Source organism: Phaenicophaeus curvirostris, chromosome 19, assembly GCF_032191515.1.
Source record: "Phaenicophaeus curvirostris isolate KB17595 chromosome 19, BPBGC_Pcur_1.0, whole genome shotgun sequence".
Lineage (NCBI taxonomy): Eukaryota > Metazoa > Chordata > Aves > Cuculiformes > Cuculidae > Phaenicophaeus > Phaenicophaeus curvirostris.
In genome coordinates, this window is record NC_091410.1 from 13,818,209 (window position 1) to 13,846,053 (window position 27,845).

At 50.0% G+C, this 27,845-nt stretch overlaps 1 protein-coding gene and 3 long non-coding RNA genes across 4 annotated transcripts; 3 read left to right on the top strand and 1 right to left on the bottom strand.

The window, feature by feature from the left end:
- The first annotated feature begins 630 nt into the window (after window positions 1–630).
- LOC138728800 (uncharacterized) lies at window positions 631–5,941 on the top strand. Its single transcript, XR_011338759.1, has 3 exons — window positions 631–714; window positions 2,427–2,570; window positions 5,744–5,941. It is a non-coding gene; the product is annotated as an uncharacterized lncRNA (long non-coding RNA).
- A 9,041-nt stretch (window positions 5,942–14,982) lies between these two features.
- Window positions 14,983–20,115, bottom strand: WFIKKN2 (WAP, follistatin/kazal, immunoglobulin, kunitz and netrin domain containing 2). Its single transcript, XM_069872508.1, has 2 exons — window positions 19,449–20,115; window positions 14,983–17,288 (listed from the first exon to the last, which is right to left on the bottom strand). Exons 1-2 carry the CDS (start codon window positions 19,647–19,649, stop codon window positions 15,777–15,779), a joined length of 1,713 nt encoding a protein of 570 aa, XP_069728609.1. The 5' UTR covers window positions 19,650–20,115; the 3' UTR covers window positions 14,983–15,776.
- Window positions 17,519–19,458, top strand: LOC138728853 (uncharacterized). Its single transcript, XR_011338780.1, has 3 exons — window positions 17,519–18,455; window positions 18,765–18,844; window positions 19,290–19,458. It is a non-coding gene; the product is annotated as an uncharacterized lncRNA (long non-coding RNA).
- Window positions 20,116–20,309: 194 nt separating the features above from the next.
- On the top strand, window positions 20,310–23,303 carry LOC138728852 (uncharacterized). Its single transcript, XR_011338779.1, has 3 exons — window positions 20,310–20,813; window positions 21,945–22,091; window positions 22,250–23,303. It is a non-coding gene; the product is annotated as an uncharacterized lncRNA (long non-coding RNA).
- The last annotated feature ends 4,542 nt before the right edge of the window (window positions 23,304–27,845 follow it).

The following is a 27,845-nucleotide window of genomic DNA, read 5'->3' on the forward strand; positions in this document are numbered from 1 at the left end:
ACTCGTTTCAGTATCGCCATGCCAAATCAGTCAAGAAACTGTGATTCCTTTCTCCAGGAATATTTCAGAAATTATAAGGTAATCGTAAATAATAATCAACCTCACACCATAGCAATTTATCTTCTGAAGACAGACTTAATTAGATTGCAGAATATTCTTGCTTTTCTCTACATATCCACTACGAACTTAGTTTTTAGGTGAAAATTTAGATCCTTAAGAAATCACAGATTTCCTGGGACTGGCATGTCATAGGAAACAAAACGCAAGTGTCATGGTTTAACCCCAGATGGGAACTACACACCCCACAGCTGCTTGCTTACTACCCCTGCTGGGTGGGGGAGAAGTTTGGAAGGGTAAAATTGAAAATGCTCGTGGGTTGAGATAAAGGCAGTTTGATAGGTAAAGCAAAAGCTACACGTGGAAGCAAAGCAAGGAATCCATTCACCCCTTCCCAGTGGCAGGCAGGTGGGAAGGAAATCGACTCTACCCCAGCCTGAACCAGCACTCTAAGGGATAGGATGAACTCATAAGTGTTGGCAATCAACCACAGCTGCTTAATGGAATCAAATTTCTAAGCGATCCAGAGGGCCTGGGACCCACCGCTGCCCCTCCTGTCTGCACGGTTCGCAGTGCAGACCTGACAGTCTGGTGGCAACAACTGCAGGCAACCAACTGGGATTGACTTGTACAACTGACAAAGGACAGAAACACTCGGTAAGAGATCAACCGCTTTATCTCTGACCTCTCACTTCCAACCTTCAGGGAAGGTCTCCAAAACTGCTTCAAAAGACAATGCAAGTGCTTAAATTCCTGACTCTAGGATATAAAAATCACATCGATATTGATTGTACATTACATTATAGTTCTTGTTACCACCAGCCATCCCTAGGCAATAATTATTCCTGTCTCTCCCGTCCTCTCTTTGTGCCATAAATGACATTATCAGCTGTCCTCTGGCTAGTAGCCTCCCTTTGATCAACAGGAACCAATCATCCTTTCCCTCAAATTGCCGAATTCATTAATGTAATGAAGTTTAACTCAGAACAATTATTCTCAACCTGTATTTAGCTCTAAGGTTATTGCTTCTATTTCAGACTGAAGAAAGCCTTATGTGCCTAAAAGCATGTCTGTTTTTCCCCAAGTACACCAGCTGACCTACTAAATGGTGTCCCCTCTCCCTGCCCTTGCCTCACTTACATCTCGTGTTCCCCTCGTTACCACACGTCTACTGAGTTTCTGCTCAGCTGAGTCGGCAAACGAAGGCACAGCCTTGAGGAGCTACCATGGGAGGAACTCTGCTAGCCTCGTTTCTAGGAGGGGAGCAAAGGCATCACGTGGAGGAGCTGTTTGGTCTATAAGCCACCTGTCTCGCCTTAGAGAACCATGGAACGGTTTGGTTTGGAAGGCACCTTAAAGCCCATCCAGTTCCAAAGCCCAGACATGGGCAGGGACACCTCCCACAGATCAGGGTGCTTAAACTGTTTCTTAACACTGTTCCCCTCATCTTGTCCCTGCAATCCCTGATCAAGAGCTCCTCCCCAGCTTTCCTGGAGCCCCTTTCAGTACTGGAAGCTGCTTTTAGGTCTCCCAGACCTAGAGACCAGAGACCTGTGAGTAAGGCTGACTTGCTGATCGCTTCAGCAGTTGGCATGCATTTTGGGGAGAGGAGCTTTCAGAGGTCAGTAAGGTTGTGTCTCTTTTTTCTTAGAGTCTCTGTGTTTTTAAGAATTCAATATTTGGAGTCGCCTGCCTGCCCGAAGTCAGATACCAGAAGGTCGGTTGCATGTGGGGTCTGGATCTCATCTCTACGGATCAGTCCTTTTCTCGATGTTTTGCTGTACAAATTTTCTTACCTTGTTTATTCTTCGAAATTCCTAGGTTTCCTCCTCTTTCCATTTTCCTTCAAGATCTTCCTTAAGACTTGCTTTTCTTCCTCTCTTTCCCAAACCAGGCTGTTCTCCCCATTCTGAGGTCTGTGCCTCGCCACCTATAATTTACAGCGGGTTATCTCATGGAGACTGTAATCTCTTCAGGGCAGGGCCGTGTCCCTTGCCGGACTCACTGTTGCCTGTTTTGCTCTATGAGATTGAATAAGAAAGACAGAAATAGAAGAGTACACAGCCACTCCCAAATAAACTGTGTATTTTATGATCTATGCTCAACAAACAAATGCAGGAACGATTGTTTTTAGCAGCATGGTCTGTGCTGTACTGCTGGAGGCTTGAGAAGTGGATGCTTTAGGCGAAGAAATTTCCTTTACAAAACATTTGTGGAACATCTTTATCTAAAAATACACACAGTTATGGTTGAGAACAATGTTCCTCTGCTGCTCTGTAGTTAATTGTCAATGGTAACGTGGGACTCTTACACCTTGTAAACACTCCTGCTGTAGTAGAGGTGCACATTATCCCTGTTCTTCTCTACAGCATCTCAAAGCCTTGCCCAGCCTGGGTTCCACAACCTCTGCTGCTGCAACATTCCTGCTCGCTCGGCTCTACCATCGCGCCCACCGAGACTCGGGAGAGGAGAAGGGATGGAGAGGAGCATGGCCCTGTTCATCTACGACAGAGGTAACTTTGGGGAGGGAGACCTTAACCACCAACACTCGCTGCAGCTTTCCCTCTCTAGGGGTGTTTCGTGGGTAGCATGTGGCTCATAATGCATTTTAAAACACAGATCACCTCTGAGACTGGCTTTGAGATGGCTTTCCAAAAGGCACAGTGGTTAGAGCTGGGATTTTGAGTTTACCTGGTTTCCAGAGAGATCCGAGGCCGTCCAGCCCAACCCTGCGGCCGGGGACAGGGCTATGGGATGGCAACTGGCCCCTTCCCTCTCCTGACATTTGCATTTCCTCAAACAAAAGGCTCATTCTGGCTGGCAGCGCTCGGCCGGGCTCTCATCTTGTCTGGTTCCTGGTTGCTATTTGGAAAGAGCTGGGCTCGAGCGCCCAGCTTTGAGTCGCTGCTGGGGGCACTGTCATCTTGGATGTTCTGGGGTTTGTCACATAGAAAAAGATATCTGTGATATTTGCAAGAAGTTAATTTCTCGCCAGGATGGAGTTGTTTTCCTTAAGGATGTTTAGGATCACATAACTCTTACAGGCAGAAGGGAAAATAATGTAGGTCTTAAGCTGAAAGAGGGGAGACTGAGATGGGATCTCAGGAAGAAATGTTCTCCTGTGAGGGTGGGGAGGCCCTGGCCCAGGCTGCCCAGAGAAGTCGGGGTTGTCCCATCCCTGGAGGGGTTCAAGGCCAGGCTGGATGGGGCTTGGAGCCCCTGATCCATGGGAGGTGTCCCTGCTCACAGCAGGGGTGGGACTGGATGGGCTGTGAGGTCCCTTCCAACCCAAACCATTCCATGATCCTATGAAAATTGGTCACTATTATTTGTAACTCTTCGAAGTCCTCTTAGAAGCAGACCCCAAAAGAGCACCAAACCCTGATGGATTTACCCTGAGGGTCCCTCTGTGGTGCAGCCAGATCAGGGTAAGGAGTCGATGCTGGGCGCTTTGCTGCTCTAAGAGCTGTTTGCCTTCACAGAGGTCAGGTTCTGGGAGGCCACTTGCAGAGCAAATGCCTTTGCAGTGCACCTTGTCCTCGTGAGCTGGAAGAACCTGAAGGACTGGTGAGACGGGGACCCCGCCACCAGCTCCTGCCAGGATTCACTTGGGGATTTTCTTTCCTCTGTCCTTCCAGAAGGGAAGTTGCATTTGCTGGGAGGTGCCTTTCGACATGGCAATTGGCCCACGAGGCTGGGTTGAGGCACAGCCAAGGATGAGACGCGCTAAAAATATATGTGACAAATGTAAACATTGACTTTTGCCGGCGGAGTGGGAGCACGTCTGGTGAGAAGCACCAGTGTGGTGGGAGGGGTGGTCGGCAGCACTGGGTGCCACCTGCAGCCGAGCAGCTGTGGGAACAGTTTCTTCCTCTGGATCGGTTTATTTTTTGAAGAAATTATTTACAAGTGAAACAGCTTCACACTTTGCAATAGCAGCTTTTCCGTCATCGTGTTGCGGTTTCCCTGTTTCAACAGGTAGGGGAAGAAACTGGAAGGGGGGAAGTAAGGAAATGCAGAAAGAGGAAGGACTTAGTGAAGGGGAAATGCCTCCCCCTCCTCTGATGGCCTCTCTGCTTCGTCTGGTTTTCTTTTTTATTTTAAGCTGTAAAAGCAAACAGAAGAACGAGGAAGGAGGTGTGTGACCCGCTGTGAAGGCTGGGCTCTCCTCTGGGTCCAGCCTCTCACTGTGCCTGGAGCAGGGGACAGGGCAAGGTGACACAGCCGGGTGCCACGTCAGCAGCCAGCGTGCTCTCCTGTCTAGAGCTGCCAACATAGGTGGCCACTGAGAGCCCGACAGCTGTTGCTCTCCACGATTGTGCTGCAGGAACGGGGCTGAAACTACTGCTCTCCTCCTCATCTTTCTTCCTCCTCCATCTCCTCATCCTTCTTCCTCCTCCATCTCCTCTTCTTTCTTCCTCCTCCATCTCCTCTTCTTTCTTCTCCTCCATCTCCTTTCTTCCTCCTCCTCCTCTTCTTTCTTCCTCCTCCTCCTCCTCTTCTTTCTTCCTCCTCCTCCTCCTCTTCTTTCTTCCTCCTCCTCCTCCTCCTCTTCTTTCTTCCTCCTCCTCCTCCTCTTCTTTCTTCCTCCTCCTCCTCCTCCTCCTCCTTCTCTTCTTTCTTATCTCCCTCCCTTGCTCATCCTGACCCCAGCCAGCCCCGTGTGCAGCCCCAGGAGGAATCAAATGTTTTTGCTCAAGGCAGCTTCTGCTCCAGAGCACAAAGTTACTCAGCATCCGCAGGACCAGGGCATTGTAGATATTTTTATTCTGTGTCTATTTTGCTGTCTCCAACTGCTGTGTTATGGATGATTCCAATTAACAGCGCATGAATGTCAACAGTGCTTTGCTTGTACATTACAAATCCAAAAAGACCTGTTTTGGGTTTTTTTTTAGTTATGTTTGCAAAAATGTATTTGTGTTCAGATTTTCTATATGGAAAACTGAAAGCACCTGAACCCGAGACCAGGGAGGGTTTGGTGAGCAGCATGTGAGAGCCTGGCTGCACCGTTTTAGATAAACAAACTGGTGGGTTGGAAAGCAGACCTAGAGGAGTTTGCAAATGCATTTATTTAAGCAGGCAACCCATCTGCTCCCACCAATAATGCATTTGCAGAGCAGCTCTGTGTTTGCTCAGCTCACAGGCCGATGGGTTTTGCGTATGTTATGTGATTGGCACCGATCGATATGAACCGCAGGCACACACGCTCACATCTGAACACACGAGCCATGAAAACAGGGGGTTGAGTAGTGACCTGGTTAGCACCTGGCAGCCACTGGATCTCTGGGGCAAAAATATAATATTTATCTCATTTTTTTTATTAGCTGTATGGTTCTTTCCTCCAGGCTGTGACAATGCCCTGTTTCGCAGGGCTGCATGACTCCTGCAGGATGCAGTTACCACAAGAGTGAGGTTTGGAGCAGCTTCACTCACCTGGCTGGCCAAAATCATAGAATCATGGAGTGGTTTGGTTGGAAGGGACCTCAAAGTCTGCCCAGTCCCACCCATGCCACGGGGAGGGACATCTCCCACTGGATCAGGAGCTGCAAGCCACATCCAACCTGGCTTTGAACCCCTCCAGGGATGGGGCAGCCACCACTGCTCTGGGCAACCTGGGCCAGGGCCTCCCCACCCTCACAGCAAAACATTTCTTCCTGAGATCTCATCTCAATCTCCTCTCTTTCAGCTTAAAAGAAGGGAAGCTCCAAATGACGCAGGAATTCAGCACGGTTGGATTGAGGATCTGTCCCCACTCACAGCATTGCCAGGTACATGGAAATGCATTTTCATTCCAGCTATGGAAGTAGGAAAAAGAAAAAGAGTTCTTTAGATGGGAAATATGGAATTTAAGCAAGCCCCAGTACGTCCTACCTAGAAATATCTTTCTGGGTGTCAGGGGTCCCTGTTGCTATTTACGTGTTCATCTCCCACTGCTTTCTCCTGGTGGAACCTGAGGCTCTGGAAAGCTCCCTTCCTGCCAGAAAAAAATGTTTCTTGAAGCAGCACTTCTGTCACCACACCCGGGAACACTTGCAGGATGCCATCACAAAGGCTGGTTGAGTACATTTGCCCTGGAGCTTGATTGAAGAGCTGTGCTCAGCCAGCAAAATCCCAGAGCTGTTCCTGTGATTTCCTCCCTCGAGCAGGCTGAGGAGAACAGTAGAGGCCAGGAACTTAAATTTTATGACCTTTTAACACGAGAGACTCAAACCCGTGACAAAAGCCACAGTGGTCAAGGCAATTGCTAAAAAAAGGAGAAAGGGAAAAGCCCTCCAAACTTGTCCTTTCCTCAGGTCATCATCTAGAAAACTTGTGAGCTGCGATAATTCTGCAAGAGATATTTTCAGGAGTATTTTTTACTGTGAAAGTAGTCATAAATAATAATAAAAAATGCATGTTCTGTGTATTTTACAAAGCAAGGAAGAAATTTCTTCTTCTTCCAGCCCATAGTCTGCGAATAATTTGTGAACAAGAGAAGCGGCTTCATCCATCTTATGCTGTATTTGTTACAAATCATTTGCTCCTGTGTAAATCTTCCTGCCATGGTAGAAGCAGCAAATCCTCCTTCAATTTTTGTCTGCTGAAAAACTTCTCTAGCTAAACGTGAAAAATTGAATCAATAAATTACAGGTGTAGAGCTGCATCTAAGGATGAATATATCCCTGGTGCCTGCGATGGAGGGGCTGGGCGATGGTGTTTCTGAGGCAGCTGGTGGCTGCAGGGCAGGGTTTCTGGCTGGCACCCATCACCGAGCCACAGGGTTTAATAGTTTTGCAAGAAAAAAAAAAGCCAAGCCCAAAGGAGCATCTCCTGTCACACCTGCAGCGAGCAGGCAAGCAGCTGCTACCCCAGGGAAATGCAGCAGAGCAGCCCATCCTGGAGAAAGCTTATTTTTCCAGCTCTCCCGAGGTCCCTAGGTGGCAACCCTGCTCCTCCTGATCCTCCTGTGGTGGAGAGAACTCAAAAGCTCCTGCTCTAGAGATTGTGTGAGTGAGGGAGACCTTAACTTACAAATAAAAGAAAGAAAAAGAATGTATATGTTTAATGCTGGTGGTGGCAAGAAAAGCTTAGACCTGTGATTGCTGAAAGGCTCTGCCATCTGAAGGCAAATTAAAAGAACAACTGAAACACCCAAGAATTTATTTATTTAAAAGAAATAGTGAGGCTTGAAAGCCAAGTCTGTGACACCGGGAGATGTGACTCATGATCTCTACATGCTTTGCGTTGCCAGCGTGCTTAGAGATTTCTGTACCCAATCAAGAAGCAATTGCAGAGCAGGGGTTCAGCCCTTCTGACCAGGACCGAGGATGCTCTGCTGGGAGACCCTGTGCTCCATCCCTTCACCCCTGGACTGTCAGCTCTCCACAGGGGAGGAGAGGCTCTCCGGCCCTCTTCAGAGAGTGAGTCTCCATCCAGGCAGCCTCACAACACAACCCTGTAAATAGCCCTGAGCACAGACTGGGGCTGCCTCAAAGAGGAGAACGTCCACCCCACCCTGCTCGCAACATCTTCAAGGGGAAAAGATCCAAAAGTTACAGAGATTTTGTTGTAGGTACTGCTTATCATCATCGCAGAATGGTTTGGGTCTGGAAGAGACCTCAAATCCCATCCAGTTATGTCAGAGATAAGGTACTTTTGCCCTCTTCTTGATTAGGTGACTTTTGGAGCTGGCTAGCACAGTCAAAACTGTGAATTGCAAATATTACAATCAAATATACAATTTGAGCTTCATCCTGAGTTAATTACCTGAGCCCTACACATCTGGTAGCTACAATAAATTACAGCAGCGACGGAGAATTTGATTGCAATATTCACTTTTTCAGATGATCCGCAGGTCAAGTATTATTCACTGAAGAGATTCATGAATAATTTCGAATAGCTGGACCAATATATTTAGAAACTGTGCAATCTGCAAACAGGGAGAGGAAAAAAAGCCTCAAATAAATTATACATTGTGGCTTTTTCCTGCAGCTCTGGAAATGGATTTGATTGCCCTAGCGAACTCCCTGCTGGAGCTTTTTCTTTCCCCTGATAAACCTAAAACCTCTCCTGCTATTTTACTGGCCAGGCAAGGCCGGGATCAAACGTGAACCGGCCACCCCCCTTGGAAAATCGAAATTACACAGCCGAGTGTCCTCGGAGCGGTTTGATTAACCAGGGCAGGGCGAATCCAACCCCAAGTGGAACGCGTTTGGCTTTAAGAAGCGAATAAACGGGTGTAAAGGCAGGCGAGGGCCCAGCCCGGGCTGCCACCGCCATCTCGTGTCGGGCCTGGGAGCAGCTGGAGCCTCCTGCCCCGATTTCCAGCGACCTGGCACCATTTCAGCGCCGAGGGACGGGTTTGGTTTGTTCTTTGTACCCCAAGTGCTGCAAAAATGGGGAGACGCCGCCGCGCGAAGGAGGCCGCGGGGCCCTCATGCCAGGGCCGCGGGGATGCAGCGATTGTGCGCGTGACGAGTCGGGTGCCGGCTGGTTTGGTTTTATAGAGTGATAGAATCATAGAATCATGGAATGGTTCAGGCTGGAAGGGACCTCACAGCCCATCCAGTCCCACCCCTGCCCTGGGCAGGGACCCCTCCCATGGATCAGGGGCTCCAAGCCCCATCCAACCTGGCCTTGAACCCCTCCAGGGATGGGGCAGCCACCCCTGCTCTGGGCAGCCTGGGCCAGGGCCTCCCCACCCTCACAGCAAAACATTCCTGCCTCAAATTTCATCTCAATCTCCCCTCTCTCAGCTCAAAAGCATTCCCCCATCATCCTCGCCCTGCCTTCCCTGATCAAGAGCCTCTCCCCAGCTTTCCTAGAGCCCCTTTCCGTAGTGAAAGCTGCTCTAAGGTCTCCCCACAGCCTTCTCTTCTCCAGGCTGAACAACCCCAACGCTCTCAGCCTGTCCTCGTACAGGAGGTTCTCCAGCCCTCGGATCATCTCCGTGGCCTCCTCTGGACTCACTCCAACAGCTCCGTGTCCTCCCTGTGCTGAGAACTCCATAACTGGACACAGGACTCCAGGTGAGGTCTCAGGAGAGCAGAGCAGAGGGGCAAAATCCTCTCCCCCAACCTGCTGGCTCGTGTAGCTAAATTATATGTGTTGCACACTGCCAGATGGAGAACCTAATCCTGCCTGTTTATATGGCAAGATCTGTTGAGGACGATGGAATCTCTTCTCCCCCACCACTGTCTCTATAACATCCTGGTTGCACTTTGCTTTCTTTCCAGGCATGGAGTGGCTTTACCAAGGTGAACATTGGAATAATTTCCAGTGGAGCTTGCGATTCCCAGCGTCTTCCAGCACTTCAGATGCAGCAGTGGTACATGGACACCTTCTAAAGAGACTTGGGGCTCCAGACTTGGAAAGGTTTCTGACTACAACTGTTGTCCCTCCTGCAGCTGGTTGTGGTTTGGGGACAGATGGAGGTAAGGTGATTTGACTTCAAGGGGCTGGAATAGGGCTAAGATTTATCTGGTGATCTCAGGTGCAAGTCTTTAAAATCAAGTAGCCTTTCCTTAGCAAGGCAGACACCAACCTAGTCTGAGTGTGCTGGGCATATGCTGCTGGGTTTGTAAGATGTCTGTAGGCTTTTGTGCTTGTGTTGCAAGTTGTGAAGCTGCTGGTGCTGTTTTGAGAGGTGAGATGTGCAGGATCTGCTCAGGGACTGCCTGCACACCAGAGGCAGGGCTGGACCAGCCGCCCTGGGCAGATCCATGTGCAGATCACCCAGGTCTCAAATGGGAACAGCTTGTTTGAAGCTACCATAGACAGCTTGAACTCACTTCCCCCAGGAATATTAGTCAATATTGTATTTCATCTGCTGTTCCATCATCCTGCCACCTGGTGTTATGGTGCCCTTCTACAGCTCCTCCCAGTCAGCTTGCAGCTTTGCAGCCCTAAATAACTTCATCTCAACACCCTTTGTAGCTCGCTGTGCCCATCCCTCTTCCAGACCAGCTACATCAAGCAGCCCAGACTCTCACCCAGGCCCCCTGGGAGCTGGGATGACTTCCTTTTGTTATGAAAACTGCCCTTTCAGTCCCACCCTTTCTCATTGATGTTTCAAGCATTTGTGGGCTCAGGAGACTGCTTTGCCTCTCCCTGCAGGACAGCTTCAAAAGCCTTGGCTGAGGAAGCCTCTCTAAGGTCTTGATCCAAGCCACCTCTATCAATTGGACCATTTCATGTCCTTGTGATTGCTTCAAAGAATTGCAGAGCCTCCCTTCCCTCTGCTGAACGCCACAGACTCTACCTCTTTCCACCGTGTTTCTCATTCAGCTGTGACTTCCAGCCTCGATTGCAGTTTCCACCAGACTTGCTGAGGTTTCATGCCCAGCCCTGGGAACCCTTCTCTAAAATTAGCTCTGTGTTTGCCACCTCCCACCCTCTGGCCCTGCCACAGACTGAAGCAAAGGTTATCCACTGCGGTTAATAGTTAAGCAACTTCTGATACGAGTACTTTTCCCCTTGGGTGAACACCATCTGATCCTGGAGATTCATTGCTGTTCTAGTTATTTCGAGCAGTAGAGGAAGTCGTGTCCTTGACACGTGTTACGATCTCCCCTGCTTTGGGTGTGTTAGGAGCAGGGCAAAGGAGGAAGAGAAGTCACAAAGCCCTTGTGTAGCTCCTTGTAATGACAGTTAATCCAGCCTAACTACCACGGTGTCATGCCAGTTTAAGGCAAAAAAAAAAAGTCTCCTCACAGCCTTCTCTTCTCCAGGCTGAACAACCCCAACTCTCTCAGCCTGTCCTCATACAGGAGGTTCTCCAGCCCTCGGATCACCTCTGTGACCTCCTCTGGACTGGCTCCAACAGCTCCATGTCCTTCCTGTGCTGAATTTTGTGCTCAATGATGTTGTCAGGGCTGGTGTGGCCATGGGATTCTGCAGCACATGCAGGTCCATGTCCACCAGCAAGCCTGGGATTTGGAGGAGACCCTCCAAATTGCGCTGGTGAGGCTCACAATTAGTGGGTCGATGGGTGAGCACCCAGTGCAGGCTGGCTGGGATGTTAAGGTGGTAACAGGGGCATGCACAGAATAAAACCTCCAAACCAGAAAGTTTCCTGACTTTGAAACCCAAAACGCAGAGCAGCCTTTGGAAGACTTTCCATTCCCTTTCTAGACTCTCGGCCCTCAATGTCAGATCATTTGCCCAGCCATAAATAGCTGTGAATTAAACAAGCTGTGCTGCTTTTCTTTGCTTATAGATATGGCCACTCGTGCTGCAGCGTTATCTCCATATCCCACTGGTGTTTGCATTGTAGATCAGGAGCTCGAGCTGGCTGGTTTGTTTCTTTTTCAAGATTTAAAGAGCTGGCAGAACATTTATTCCGTTGTGCAACCTCCATTCAGGGTATTTCTGAGATCCTGGCCATGGGGGCTCAGGTTTTGTCCTTTGACAGGCGCTGTAAATCAATAAGGCGGTTGGAGGTCACCCGTAGTCAATCAGTAACCGGAGCCAGCGAAGGGGAAAACACTAAATATTTGGTATAAAAGCACAAGCTGTAAACTCAAAGTTCTAGCTCAGGGTGACATTTTCACAGCTGTGCCACCAGAAACCTGGCTCCATCCAGCCTCAGTGCAGACACCCAGCCTGGTCACGGTCTTTTCCTGGTCGTTACCCACAGGGAGGATTTCACAGCATGTGCACGTGCACACCATGGGCATGACAGCAAACCGGGGCGCCCGGTGCTTCAGGGGGAGGATGTGGGTCCGGCGGTGCAAGGTGCTCATTTGGCAACAGCTGAATCACTCCTCCTTTCTGCAGGAAGTCATTAGGTGTTGGCTGAAGCGGTGCATGACCTTGGTCACAGCCACCTCCTCAGGAACCAACCCCGTGGGCAGGCAGTGCTTCTCGCAGGGGTCCCTAATTCCCTTTGAAACAATGAGCTAAGCTCTTAAATACCTCTGCTGTCTGAATCGTGTTCCAATGGTGTCATCAGCACCAAGTTCTGGAGCTGGTTGCCCATAAAAACATCTGCCTGACCTCATCTCAAGCCCCTGCAATGAGAACACGCTCTATTTCCTCTTTCCTTTGACCTCAGCTGCTCTGGGCTTTGTCGTGGTGCAGGATCCTACCTCTGAGTAATCACCCAGCCATCCCTCCTCATGCCCTGCGCTGCTGGCTGCCCCGTGCATCGGGCCCTGGACACAACCAGGACGTGCTCGTGCCATCCCTCACACACTTTTTTGCTACTATTTTGTCCCCCTGTTGGTGGAGCAGGGCTGCGGGTGGTTTGCACAACCACCTCATTGTCGGGTCCACATGCTGGGTGGTTTCCACTGAGCCCTGGCTGCAGGGTTTGTAGATTCATGTGTTGCTCTTTTTATCTGCACTGTAAACTGGGAGATGCGCACGCCAAGCTGGTGCCAGCGACTCTGCACTGTTCTGCCTGACCACAAATGTCCATCAGATCTGTCCCTCAGCCCTAGAGAGGTCCTGCAGGTCTTGGACCCTAATGTAAGTCTGCATCCTTCCTTGCTGTGTCCTGGGCTGGTGTCTGTGGGAAATGCTGCCGCTTCTCTGGAGTCCACATGCGGTGTTGAGTTTTGGCAGCGGCTGCTGGCCGTGGCCACCTGGCTTTGGAGGTGGCATCCTTCCTCCAGCTCTTCCCTGGAGCCTCAGACAGGGGTTTGTGCTCCTTCAATTTTTCACAGAAAGGATCATTGGGCACTGGAACAGGCTGCCCAGGGAGGTGGTTGTGTCACCTTCCCTGGAGGTGTTTAAGGCACGGGTGGACGAGGTGCTAAGGGGCATGGGTTAGTGACTGATCGGAATGGTTGGACTCGATGATCCGGTGGGTCTCTTCCAACCTGGTTATTCTATGATTCTATGATTCCCAGCCCACTGCCATGCAAAGAGAAGAATCGAGCAGGCTTTTCCCTTTTTCTCTCTTTTTTCATACATTTATTACAGATGAAATACTGGCATTTCCTTCCAGCTTTCTGATGGCCTTAGGAGATGCACCTCAGAGAGCAGGATGGAAAAATGAGTGCATGAGCAACAAAAAAGGGATTTTATGATCAGGAGCCACATGCAAGTACCTATTAGCCTTGCAAAGGCTTTAACAACATCCTTCAGCGCCTGGCCCTGTGCGTAGGCTTTCCTCAAGCTGGCTGACTGGTCAGACTTGAATTTTAGGCTTCTTAAGGGTTTAATAAGCGGCTGAACTAAAATACTTCGTATGGAGAGCTAAATTCTTCAGGGTCAGAAGGTGGAGAGGCTTGGGGTTAGGGTCAGTCCCACGCCGTGGGGAGGTGGGGTGCTCCCAGGATGGCCGGGGATGTTTTTTCCCTGGTGAGCAGGTGAGGGGACGCTGGTGGCACTGCTGCTCCTGCCCCAGGGCAGCCGCAGGGTGTCCGCACAGTTCTGTGCTCATCACTCCCAGCGGGGCTGGTCACGTTCAATATTTGTCTTCTCTGGGTGACCTGTCCCTGTGGGGCTGTTTGCTGGTACTGAGCTAGTCCCAGCCAGCACACGAGCGTGACACCGCAGGAGCTGAACTGTGCCAGCGCCAGGACTGTGTCCCGCTCTGCGGCTGCTCGGATGGCACCTGGGTTTGACTCTCACCTGTGCATCCCGCAGACACCGTGGGGCTCAGAAGCAGCCTCGCTCTGTAGGAAGGAGCTCCACGAGCACGGGAGCTGGACTGGGCTGTTTAGTGTCCCCCCCATGCTGCTCCGCGTTTGAAAACTGACCCCAGAAATGTCCCTTGGGATCCCCCGTTCAGGGACACCCTCACGCCCCAGGACTGTGTGCCCGACAGGGGCGAGGGGAGATGTTACACCTTGTGGGTCTCGGCACAGCAGGTCACTTGCACACTCACTTTGCTTTAAGTGTGTGCTTCATTCCCAGTGAGTTTGCCAGGAATAAAAGGTAAGATGGCATTTTGGATCCCAAATTCAAGCACTGGAGAAGCAATTAATTGTGCGCTTCTTGCTCTCAGCTACGATTGCATCCCAGCTCTTTTGGAACACCCGGGTCCATGTCTCCTGAGTCATTCCAATACTCCCACACTTGCAAAATCCTTTAGCTTTTGGGAAAAAGGAGCCATATAAAGCCCCTCGTTCATCCCTGTAACCCTCGCTGTATTTCTTCCTCCTTGCAACTGCAAAATACCCAATGAGTGCAGGATTTGGGGGGAGGTTAGGGCCTTGCTCGTTGTGCTGCAGCCCAGCATCTGCCTATTTAATCTCCTTCTCCCAGCCCTTATTGCTCCCTTCTTGCCGGGCACCAGCCTCTGTCCTGCCGCCCGTTAGATGGCACCACGGGGCAGCCCTCGCTGCACCTTCCTTCCCCTCACCCAGACATGTTTTGACACTCGTCCAGCCTTGAACAGGCCTTTTGTGTGAGGCAGAAAGCCCCGGGCAGCGCCGTAGTGACTCCCTGAGCCAACCGAAGAGCGAGCGACGCTAAGGCTCGCCACGCTCACCCCTCTTCCCTCAATGAGAGTCCTTCACCGAGCTGGGATCCAGGATCAGTGTTTTCTTTATTGAAGGAGTTTTGCACAGGCAAACATTACCCTTTTGGACACGCGAATGTTAAAATGATCAATCCCACGTCTGCGCGCACTCATACCCACAGCCCGGGCTGTCTCAGGGTATTTATTCAGATGCGTGTGTACAGTGGCCAGGTGGGAAACGTTGTATGTGGTTTGGAAGGGGGCTGTAAAAGGGTCAGCTTGATAAATGCCTTTAAAGAGCATCCATTCTGCGTGTGTGTCTGGGCAGTTTGGTTTCGGCAGCTTTGTGTCTGTGTAACGCCGTCTGCAGACTGTGTGCTGCACTTCTCTAGTTTGGATTTTGTTCCGGCTCCTCCGACTTTGCTCTCTCACTGATAAAAGCAGGATTTCATATGAAAATAAGCGATAAATTGCTGCATGTGCTCGGGTGTAAAGGATTTCCGAAAGCAAGAAGGCTGCCAGCCTTCTGCCTGGGCCTGGGGCTTTTTGTGATGGGCAAAACATTGATTAAAGCAAAACCAGGGAAGTGCAATGGAATGAAGGGGTTTGCTGACCTTGTTCTGATGTCAGAAAAGTCACTTCGGGGTGAGACTGTGCCTTGAGCTTCTACGGGGACCTGGTGTCCTGGGCATAGGATCAAGGGAGTTGTTTTCTCCAGCGAGGACTGCGAGACAGGTAGTAGTTGCCGTTTAAAAATGAGGTACATTGCGAAGGAAACCGCTAGCAACGTTTCAATTAAAAGAAGAGAATGTAACGCATAGATGGGTTAAATGTGCACAATTGTAAATATAGACAATAATTTACAGGCTCTTCTCTTGAAATATTAGTGCTGCTCTAAGGAGACAAGAGACTTGCTTATAATGACTTACCAGTACATACTTTTCCATAGTGTAAATGAGACAGATTAAGTTGGCATTATCTATTACTTAGCTGCGTGCCAATTAGCTAAACAAAATGCTATGAATTCCATCATTTATGATGGAAGCTACATAAAACTTGTATAATTACCGCAGTGAGTCATCTAGGCAAATGGCGCTCCTATACGGACGAATTTCTTTCAATGCGAGATTACTAGCCTTTTGCTGCTGTTTTACATGCTTGCCAAAGACCACACTACGTTGTTGCTAAGCATAATTAATGGATTAAAATAAGGGTTCTGCTTAATTCCTACAGTGAATCTTCAAACAGCTTTAGTTTGTGCACTAGCCTAGCGCTCGTTAGCCCTACATCACGCACAGGTCTGGCAGGCTAACGCGTGCCGAGGAGGTTAATGCAATCCTAGGAACTCTTTCAAAAGCTCACAGGTTTTCTTGTGGATGACTTCGCGGAGTTTCCGTACGCGCCGGATACTGGAGGTGCCCACAAAGCTGTCTGGCTGTAGGACAGCCATGCCGTTGTGGACATCTCCCATGATGATGAGCTGGCCATCCACCGTGGTCATGTTGGGACATGGGCAGCTCCAGTCCATGTTTAAAAGCGTGATTTCTAGTGGTTCCTTCCCCAGGAATTTTAATCCCATTTTTTCATCTTTGAGAATCTCCTCCACTGTCACCAGGGCATGTCCCGAGTCTTGGTCTTCCGTCAGCTCTGTGATACGGCCCAGGATAACGAAGTCGCTTTTGCAGAAGCTCGTCACCAGCTTCTGGCGTGGTTTGCAGGCTTTGCAATGAGTGTTCTTTGGGAAAGGGCACATCTCTTCACAAGCCTCCCGGCTCTCAAAATTGTTCTCGTTGCCTCCGCACCCGCCGTAAATGAAGGACTGACACTGCTTCGTCAAGCTGTTATAGGCCCACCTAGGCTCGTAGGCTTTGCAGTGACCCTGCAGGGCTGGCAGGTTGCAGACGTTGATGGGGCCGTTCATGCATGTTAACATACAGTTCTCATAGGTCTCAAAGTGGTTGAGGTTGCTGTTACAGTTCCCGTAGATGAAAGTAAAGCAGTTGTTTTTCTTTGCATCGTAGTACCACCTGGTCTGCTCTTCCCCGCAGTCTTCACTGTCTGGTTGCTTCAGGCACTCATCGGTTGGAAAATGCGTTTTGTTTTGGGAAGCTTCTTTGGATGAGGGTTCTCCTTTGATGACTGACAAAGGGAAATCAGCCCTGAGAAGGCCACCGCTGTTTTTGGCAGTGCAGGTGTAGATGCCTGTGTCTTGGAGCTGGGTGTTGTAGATGACCAGTTGGGCGATGTTGGTGACCACAACGTTCCCTCTGACATGATTTGGCTTCATAATAACTTTGTCTTTCCCATCGACCTGCTTCTCCCATGTGATTTCTGGCTTGGGCCTCCCTGTAACATCACAGAGGAAGCTGACAGTCTCTCCTACGTAGACAGACTGATGGACAGGGTTGTTCACTAGAGCAGGCGGCAAGATATCAATGACTGTTGTCTCGGAATAGGCAGTAGTAGGGTGAGCTGTTGTTTCTGGTGGGATAGGGCTGGTGTTGGGCCAAGTAAGATGGTACCTGCAGGTGACCACGTTCAGTGTGATGCCTTTGATGCACGCTTCTGCATCCATGTAGCACTTGTTGTAGTAGGTGAGCCCGTCAGAGGCACAAGTGAAGCTCGGCTCCTTCTCACACCTGTCCTTGCACTTGCAGACGGGCTGCCCATCCCAGATGTCGCACTCTGAACCTTGCTGGATGCACATGAAACGGTCGCAGGTTGCCTCTTTGGGCATTCCTACCGGCCCTTTTTTCCCCTTGACGTCCATGTACCGAGCTGCCACACAGCTCTTTGTTCCACAGACATTGGGGCAGCACTTCTCAAAGGTCTCACACTCCTAAGGGGAAAGAAAATGACCTGATCATTACTGGGGACATAGGGAAGTTCTTTTTTGAGAACCAGCAAGCAGAAACAAACTTCCAAGGTGCTAGCGTGGGGGATCTGGTCCGCACAGATATCTGTGGTCAGAAACTCGGTGTCCACATTTGCAATGAGTAGAAACATCTCCAGCATCTTCCATGTCTAAACACATTGGGGTTTCTAAAATGCTTCAAGAGAAGACTCTGGAAAAACAAGATGTATTTCTGCTTCTCAAACACTAACCTTATCGTAAGCCTTTCTGAGAGTCACATGGACTTCTCAACTACCGAACGAACAACCCCCCTTCCTAGCTCTCCAAAATGCCTGAGGACAAGCCCTGAGAAACAAAGGCGGATGGAAAGTCTTATCATATGGCTGTAGGCAGTAATCCTTATTATTTTCCACAGAAGTATGTAAAGTATTATTTGAATTCCATGAGACCAACAGCCTGCTCTTGAGCTGAAACTGCCAGGGATTTGTAATTGTTCACATTGTGGAGGAAATAATAGAATGGTTCAAAAGTAAGAAAATTCTTGCTCCAAAAATACTTTTTCTATGGTATTTAGAAAAACAAACCCCAAACAGCTCATTACGGCTTCTCTGTCCTATTTTAGTCCTATTTTCAAATGCAGCATCGCTCTTCTAGTGATTTATTACACCCCGTCTCAGCTACAGTCAGCTCTAAATTGCAGTTAATTTTAGCAGAATTTTCATCTCCTGTGCAGAGAAGGTATTTGATGTGTGTGATCGCCGCCACCATGCTGCTACGGATCATGTTAAGGGATCAGGAACACTGCTACCACGTACCCACCGGGGCAAACCTCCAACGCCTTAAACCTCTGCGGCCCCCAAAATCCAACGGCTTTCTCCAAAAGTGAGGGCAAAAAGTGAGTTTTTTTAAGCTACAAAACTAAAGAGCTTCCCCTGAGCCCAGTATCCTTTCCTTATTGGGAAGAAGGTGACCTAATAACAAAATCTTTCCCCACTTCCAGCTGCTCATAGCTCGGGTTCAGAAGCGAAGTCAGAAACCAGCAGTAACGTTCAGCTGAGGTTAAGGAGCACGGCGTTAGCAAAGATTGTGGTGGAGTCCTTGGCTGCTCCACGTGAGGCCCCAGGGCTCAGTGCTGCCACAGGCAAGGCAAAAGTGAGTATTTTTAGCCAATGGCTTCTAGCTTTCAGGTTTTGACTAGTAAATCACTAAACAAGCATCCTCTGCTGCTGCTGGGGTTTTTGCAAGTGGTTTAATTCACATTCACTGGTGGAGCTGGAATAAAGGGGGCTGGTTTGGGAACAGCAAAATTAAACCCAGCACCTTCACTCATAGCGCATGGGATCCATCTGGGCCAATCTCTTTGTTTACTGGCTGGCCACCCTTTTTCTCTACTCCCCCCAGGCCTTTTAGCATTGCAGAAACAACCCAGCTACAGAACGTAAGCCTCGTGACTTTTTACAGTGTGGTACGTGTTGCTGTCAGCCTGGTTTGGGCTGCGAGAGCTTTGCCGTTGGACGTGATGCAAGAAGCAGGATGAGCAGGTATTTTCAGATACCAGCCTGAGCTGGCAGCACTGACAGGTTGAAAAATGAATTTGCAGGTTGTAAGCTAAGCACATTTTGAGCTGGGAGCATCACAGGGAACATCTGCCTGGTCATTTCACCCACGGCCCTGTTGTGCACAAAACAGGTGTTGCAAGTGCAGCAAAGGCTGATGTTTTCCATGTTAAATCAAACGGGTTCATACAGGATCCCTCCTAAAAGTATAAGGCGTTGAGGATGGCCACCACCACCAAAGAACACGGTGACACTGCTAAAACACGACAGGCTGAGCACTGGAGTATCAAATTCAGGCATTTCTTTTGACAAGAAAGCAAGGAGAATGATCAAACAGAGCGAGTGCTGCACCCGCATCGGCGTAAGCGACAGCTGCCACGCAGCTCCCCACTCAACTGATAGCTCAGCAAACCTGGTCTGTCTCATACAGGTCACGGGTCAATCAAAGACGTGTGCTGGCTGCATCGAGTCCTGCACAGGGCTGGCACCTTTCTAGCTGCAACAGAACCAGCCTGCGGTGCAAACGAGCCCACTGACAAACTCCACCGCCCGCGCCGCAGACAGAGAGAGAAAAATGCGCATCACTCACCAGATCAGCTTCGCACTCCCTCTTGCAAGTGCTCTGCGCGTCTACCCACAGGTTGGGGTTCATGTCATTGGGGCAGATCCCCGCATGGGAATACCGGATGGGAGGTAGAGCTCTCCCTTTCAGAGAGACCTCCAGAAGCAACAGGACGCTGCTCTTCCCCAGCAAGATCCACATCCACCGCGTGAGCAGCACCACCAGCATCTCCGAACCTCTCCAGGGCAGTGGCAGGGACCAGGCTGGAGGCAGTTCTGGTTTGCTGGGGGTTGCTTTTTGAGGGGGTGAGCTTAAATTCTCGAGGAACCCCAATGCACCTGACTTCTGCAAAAACTTCAGCGAGCTCCTTCGCTGCCTCTGTTGATAGCGCAGATTGGTCTGGACCTCATTGGATTAAAGGTCCTAGGAAGTTCCCCCCTTATTTTAAGCGAAACGCTAATAGTCAGAGCAGCGTTCGCTCTATTTATACCCTGCCTCTGTTAACAAGTCAGAAAAAGTAAACTTGATTTCTTTGACAGGCACACGCTTCCTATGTCCTGGTGGCAGTCAGACAGATTTGTTGCAAGAAAAAAAAGCTGGAAAGAGTTTAAAAGGCTGGAACTGGCACGGTGGGACCCCTGCATGTTTCTGAATGCAGGGAGGCCTTCTTAACCCCTTTAGACCTAAAGTACTTCCCTATGCTAAGAATGGCATTTACTTCTGAAAGAGGACTTGTCTAAATACCAGGGACCCGGCGCAGGGGATTTCCCCACGGCAAGGGGCTGCACAATCGCTCGCTAAAAGGAACGAGTAATAGGATTGAAGCAATTAAAGCCAGAATATCATTTTTTCACAAAGAAAGCAAGGAGGGAATAACTTATTTAAACTCAGGTTCGACAAAGCTGTACTGCTCCGTAACTTCTGCTGGGGTTCCTCCGGGCTTTTCTCTTCTCTTTGGTGGGGAGGTTTCCAGGATCCGGGTTTAATGCCGCCCTCCAAGCCCACCAGCAAGATGTTAAAAGTGTCCCTAAATTCCTCCCCACTTCCTGACAGCCGGATCCCATTGTACAGTGCATTGCTGACCCCTTTAACAGCGACAACAAAAAAACAGTAGAAGTTCAACTCTATGGAAACCTGCATAAAGGAATGTACAGCATTTTTGCATCGGGGGGGGGGGGTGGGGGGGTGAAGTTCAGTCAAGCTGAGCTCCTTGTTCCCTGCTTCTTACAGCGAGGGGCTGATCCTGCTCATGCTGAACACGTGCCAAACCCCAGAGGCGAGTGGCAGAAGTCGGAGTTGCTCAGCACCTTGCTGGATTAGAGCCTTTGGGCCGAGTTCTGGGCTAGCTCGGATGGATCCTGCACGGTGCTAAGAGCCTCCTGGGAGGACCAGGTAAGGTCGCATCCCACGTGGGGTTGGGCAGCGCTGAGCTCTGGGAGGAGGGAAGGCTGAGCATCTGCCCCACGCCTGGCGCTGGGCGCTGCGAAGCCAACAGACCCGGGTGCACCCAACCCTCACTTTGGGTTGGTTCAGCCAAAGGTGTTTTTCATGGCTGAGTTTGGGCCTAATTCCCCTCTGGGTGCTGACTGCTGCCAGCCAGTATACCCAGCAGCAAACTGGGCCACCACGCAGGCAATGCCCCAGGCCACGAGGCGCCTGCCTGGTGGCTTTCAGATCACCTCCGAAAAGAAGGGAGAGCATCCCAGGGCCGATCTGCCCTTGGTTTTGGCATTTCTGTGCCATCCCAGGCTTCTATGAGAGGCTCTGTTGGTTTTGATTTGTGTGACCACATTAACGATATGCACAGAATTTGAATTTCATCTGACGTGCAGAGGGAAGTTGTCCAAATTAGCTATTTATAAGGAGCGAAGTCAACCGCCAGGCAGCAGTTTGCAGTTGATTTATTCTCCCTGAAACTTTAGAAACCTGCATGACACTCGTACAAAGTGCGGCTGGGTGCAAAATGTTTTATTCAACGCTTGTTTACAAAGACAAACGCAGCGCCCTGTGACACCTAAAAAAGCCAACCAAAAATGACACGTTCCCAAGAGGTACTTAAAATTCTTACAGCTCTATTAACAATGAAATCACATGTATTAGTGGTTCTGTTGACTAAACAAATACACTTTATATTGTAAAACTGACTGCAGATAAGCTTTGAAACCAGCTGTACGTGGGTCTCAAAGAGTGCGGGTATCCTGGGCGCTGGAGGAGCCACGGTGATGAGCGCAGGAGTCTCGCCTAACAGCAGGGAGGTTGCCCTCAGTCCATGGCATTGCCAGCACACAGACATGGATAAATCTCTGCCACATCCTCAGGGTCCTTTCAGACTCTGTCACTCCATCATCTCCCAGAGCAAGAGATGCTCTGCACCTTCTGTCCCCTCTCCTGGTGCCACAGAGCCACCTCTTTGCATGCTTTGTCCAGGCTGAGTAAGAGACCAACTAGTGTGGGCCCACCACAGGTGGAGCTCCCTTCCAAGGAGGAATGAATAACACCAGCTTGTTTTTTTCCCCTTCCCAGACCAAGGATCCCCTTGCCCAGAGGCTCGTTTCAGCTGCAGGGGAGCAGAGTGGAGCTCTGAAGAATCAGGCACTGGTTCGCATCAGACAGAGCAACCTTTCACTTTGCTATGTCCTCTCCATCCAGAGGGGTATTCTCCAGGGACAGGTGAGTCCCACGGCAGCTTTCTTCTTCTGGCACCCAGGTACCCAGTGCACAATGCCCGGGATGGTGGAACTCAAGAGGTGACAGGGGGATGAGCCCAGCTGAAGGAGCAGTTGCAGGGGACGTGCAGCCCAGCTGCTTTCATTGTGTCCCCACTGCAGGTCAGGGAAAGAGCATTGGAATGGCTGGATTTGATGTACTGTCACCCCAAACGCTGGGGCAGCGTTTGGCACAGTGGGCAGAGGGAGGGACATCCCACAGGAGCCTGGGGAAAAAGGGCAAAGCAATTATCATTAACAACAATGATGGTTTTGTTGGGTCGCTGTGCTTGCATTATAAATGAGGCACGGGAATCTCGTGGTAACGGAGAAATCGCACTTCCAGCAAAGATTTTGCACAGGAAGCCTCTCAGGGAATCAGCTCCTGGGCTAGTCCAATGGAAACCAGACAGACACTGTGCCCCTCCAACCGCCATCGCTCCAGGAACAGGGAGTGCTCAGCTCTGTGAAGGATCAGTCCCTTGGCCACTTGAACACAGCCAGGAGAGAGAGAGGAAAACAGTGCCATAAATCTTGCCGTGATTGCAGGCAAGCAGCTCCTGAGGTCAGAGAGGGGAGTGAGGACTCCAAATAACCCTCAACAGCCCCCCCATCCCTGCCAGGACACCCCAGACACGCTATCACCCAGCCCGAAGGACACGTCCAGAGGGGACAGCACTACGCAGGCTGCCCTGGGCTGGTTCAGGGACAGCGGGGACCTTGGTTGTCCCGGCACGGACAGCCAAGCTCTGCCAAATGCACTCAATATCTCTTGGATTTTGCCGAGGACTGTTTTCTCACCTGGTTTGAATTAGTTGAGCTCCACTGACCTCACAGGAGCTCACCGGGTATTCCAGATTGTTCTGGAATGTTCAGCTAACGCCAGCTGTGAATCAGGGTCTTTGTCAAGGTCCCTGGGTGTATTTTTTCTGCTCTACCTTGTTTATAAAGCATCGTGCACTTTCTCTTTCATATAAGAAATAAAACAACCCTTATGCTCCATTTTTATAGAAAAGCTGTTATGATTGCTGAGTTCACAGCTTGTCTTGCCCATGTCAGATGTGATAAAGATCCTCCCAAATGCCTTCAAGCCTTGGAAGGAACCCTGCTATGACCCCCAAATCCCCTTTCTGATCAAGGTGTTGATCTGAGTCTAGTGGATGAGGAGATGGGATGAGCTTTCCCTGGTCCTCAGATGTAAAACCTGAGCCCTGATGGCACAAAGCAGCACCCCAGACCTTCTCTGGGCAGTGGGGCCATGTGGGCTCTGACCAGCCTGTGCTCCACAGGTGTCTGTCCAACACTGCACCATAGTCCTGAAAATGGAAAAGGAAAGCATCCCCTTAGGGTGCCCAGGGTCTCAGTTAGGGCTGTTGATTTAAAGTTGGCTTAACCATTGTGTTTTCATTAAGGATCATTTCTTCGCCCTTTTTCTTACTCCTCTCAAGCTCCTACGGGTTTTCTCTGCCCTTCTGTGCTGCACCAAGTGCTGACCCAGAGTTTGGCGTGACCCCTTCTAATTGAGGAGAGAAATAGGATTCTCTGATGCACAGGAAAGTAGAATTGTGTTGGCTTTGTTCTTAAATCACTGTTAGAGGAACAGCAAACTGTCGGTTGTATGTATCAGGCAAAATGAACCGTCCTCATCTGGAGTTCCTTGGCGGATGGTGGATTGATTTGCTGGTTTTATTGTGGAAGGGCTCTTGGCAGGAGCCATCACCCTGTGATGTTAAATCTCCCATCTCCCATTGATCTCTGCCTCGGCGATGGGGCTCTTCCAGATTCGGCCTCTCGTGCTGACTGGGCCTGCCGCCACTCGCAGCCGGTTTTGCCAACATAAACATAACTCAGCCCCTCTCCAGGCACAGCTCTGATTCATCGCTGCCGGGTGGTAGCTTGCTGGCTGCAGAACCGAGAGCCCGAACGCGAGGGCTGGGGGCTCTCATCTGTGCTGCGGGTGTGATGGGTGCCCATGGCAGCCACCACTAAGAGAGGCCAACCCACGGCAGGGAGGTGGAACTGGATGAGCTTTGAGGTCTCTTCCAGCCCAAACTGTTCCATGATTCTATGATTCTGTAACTCCCCGCATGGCCTCTGCCAGCAACCTGTCCCCTTCCTCCTAACAGGACACTAAGACATACCCTGACCACGCTCTCCTTCAGCCCCACCATCATCATTCATGCTCTTTAAGTGGCTCCTTGTCCAGGCCCAGATGAAAATGTGATGCCTGAAAAGAAAAGTACTTTTTTAAAAGCCCTGTCTTATTCAGACAGTAACGATGTTTCAGTCTGTACAAGCTCACTGCACTTAAAGCTGATGATAGCCAGACATTGGAGAGGGAACGTCACTGCCAGATCCCTTTTGAAGCACAGCTGCCAGTCTCTTGCCTCAAGCAGTAAATGCTGCTTCCAAAGCCACACAGAAATCCAGATGATGCCTTGGGACCTCAGCTTTAGCTTCCTTTGGGCTGCAAAGGCCCAAATCTCCCCCTCTGAGCAGTGCCCTGCTCCCGCAACCCTTGGCTGGACCTGCTCAGAATCTGGGCTGCGGGGAATGGCTAGGAAGCCCAGCTTGGGTGCCTTTCCACCTCCCTTTGAAGGGTGAGCAGGATTTTTGGCACCGTGTGATGCCCCTCCAAACATCAAAGCAAAGGCAAGGGCTGCTGTGCTGACCCCAAGCTTTGGAAGCACCTGAGGCAGGGCTAGATGCGGGCTGGAAGGTGATGATGTGCGTGCATCCTATTTTTGGAGCTGTTCGTATGCATAATTAGCAGTAGAAGCATAGTTCAGCTAAGGTTTTTGAGCTAAGGTTTTTGTTGGGGTCCTGCATAAGCACCCATAACTCACAAGTTTCGGCTTTGACTTCTGCAAGAACCCACCTGAGCAGATCGCGGTGAGTCTGGACAGGTGCAGGGAACGGAGGGCACGTTTAGAGCAGCGGCTGCTCACCGAAGTGAGCCACTGTTTGCATGCACTCACTCTGCCTCACGCGCAGATGCTCAGTAAGCAGAAGTTAATGTAGTTAGACAAAAGGGCTCGGGGTGGGGGGTGGGGGAGAAATCAATAATGTCAGGGAGTTTATTACAGGGTTATGGGCCACCTGCTAGAACGCAGCATTAGGCCTGCGCTACGCTGGGATGCGGTGCGAGCTGATGGCATTGCACTCAGACAAGGCTAGCGCCAGGATTATTATTTTATGCCTTGGCAGATGGCTTCTGCTCGGGGGTTTTATCTTTGAGTGCAGCCATACGACTAATCATCATTTGCTTTCTCTTTCTCTGCTAACGTAAGCTGGGCAGGAAGCAATTGCCAGGTTGATGATGGTTCATTATTGCAAGGTTTATGCTGTCTGAAACAGCACAGCGAGAGGCAAAGAGGGTACAAAGGAAGATAATCAGCCGGTTATCAGTGAGATATGGGGAAAAGCTGGGCTCAGAGGCTTGGCTTTCACTGCCCACCTCTTTCTCTCTGTCTTTCAGAGGCAAAGCCTTAGATATCCCATAGATAATTTGGAGAGGCCATGGAGTTGGTATCTTTGGATAGTCAAGATTGCAAAGGTCAAATGTTGGAAATGAGTTCATCCTCCCTTAGAGCAGGAGGGTCTAAGTCACTTCCTAAAGTCCCTTCCAGCCCTGTTCTCTGACACCCTGGATGAGGAGCCAGACCTGCTACTCAGCTTTCAGTTCAGCTTTCAGTTAGGGAAACCTGAGATGTAATGCACCCTGGAAAGGCAAGAAACAGAAATCACATCACAGTGGCACTATCGCACGGCCCTCTCAGAATCTGTCTGCTTGCATGGTGCACAAGCTGGACAAGAGAACCGTCACCTGCTGAACACGGGGAAGGCTGTACCCCCAGGCGTAGGGTTGCGGCAGAGCCTGGAGCACCTTGCTGTGCTGCAGTGGGTGGTTTAGCTGCGAGCTTCAATAACAGCACTGCAGGACGCTCTGACACTAAACCCATGATGTGCACATGGAGATGCTCCCACATCTCACACTGCTGCTGGGGTTGTATGAGCAATAGCATGAAAACCTCAGAGTTCAACTGGCACCTGTGTTAGTGTAGTTTATGATTTTCAGGTCTTCTGCTTGGTTCCAGCTCAGTCTGAATGAAAGCTCTGAAGAAAAGCAAAATGCGGACCAGGTGCACACTCAGGCTGAGCGCTCAGCACATCTTCCACCAAAGCCAGTGATGTTTCTTCAGGAATGTGAGTAAATTTAGTTCCATGTGTAGGAGGCTAATGAATATTATTAAACCCATTTCACAGATTCACTTAAGTCTGCAAATGACCCTAATTTAACCTCCTTCACTTACTTTTAGGAATGTAAAGCTGGGAGGAAATCACTTGCTCAGTGACTTCCCAGACCCAGACCCGGCTTCCAACCCCACAGGCATTGTTTGCCTTTCAAGAACCTAGTTCAGTATAGAAATATCACATTGCTTTTGTTTCTGATGTGATTCAATTGGTATAAATAGTAAGGTTTTAACATGCTGTGCTAATTTTATTTAACCCCCCCCAGCTGTCATCTTTCTTCCTTGAAAATTCCGTGTTTCTCCTGGTTCCTACTTTAAGCCTCCTGTGACATCAGTGTGAAGGTACCGTCTCCCCATCACTCTGAGCTGATTCTGTTTGAAAGCCTATCAACCTTGCAGGGGACGAGGGCCGAGACGAGAGTTTGTAAGGTGAGACAAAGCTGCTGCAGATTTTCCTGCTTTTGTGCTTCACTCTGAGACTTCACTGAGCCACTGAGTCTGTTGAAGTCTTGTAGCCCTCGCTGTGGCCGAGAGCCTCTCCAGGAGATGCAGAGCAGCTCCCAGTAACTGGGCTTTTCATCCGGCAATGAGCACTGGCTTCTCCAGACAACCTGGAAGTCCTAGAGCTCCTCCAAGGATTTGGTATCCAAAACTTTGCTATAAACAATAATTAATTCCCATGAAATGGAACTATTGAAATCCTTTGAGTGTCAAGTCTGGCTTCTTGGAATTTAAATCTAAATTAGGACAAAATTCTTTTTAACTGAAGAGTTCTTGCCCTTGTTTGGCGCTGCTGATTGTTTGTGGTCCTGGCTGTCACACAGCGCATCCTCTGCTCAGAGCGTGACCCCTGCCAGGAGCGGTCCGTACGCCCTACCAGTCAGTGTCCGTATCAAGTCTGCCCAAGAGCTGACCTCTTTTCGTTCAGTTTGCCCTCTCTGCTCTTTTACCACCAGGTGTGAGAGACATGGTCTGCTTGGCATTGCTTGGAGCCACATGACGGCCATCAGAAAGAGTGAGTAAATCTCTTCTGAGCCACTGACACTGTTACTGGAAATGCCCAAAGGAGGCTAAAGGAGGACCTGGAGTAAACAGGGTGCTTCTGTCCTGGTGTTCACTTGGCAGCAGATCTGAACACAGGCTAGAGGTGTAAGTGATGCCTGCAAAGTGGTGAATCTGCTTCCATTGATGTTTGGAGCAGCAAGACGGCCTGCCTGTCCTGGCAACACGTTTGTCAGCACTTAACACCTTCCTTTCATTATTGCTCTTTCTGATTTCAGCTAATTCAACGTACATTCTTATTTTGCTCTTTTGTTGCTTGCAGCACGAAGAGTCCACCTGCAGCCTCCGTCGTAGCGGGGTTCACTGAGATGCAGCCCTTTCTTTTCCACGGCAGTTTGGAACACAACCGGTCCTTGATTGCCTGACATGACGGTGGCCAGCAGAGCAATTGTAGGTAACGTTTA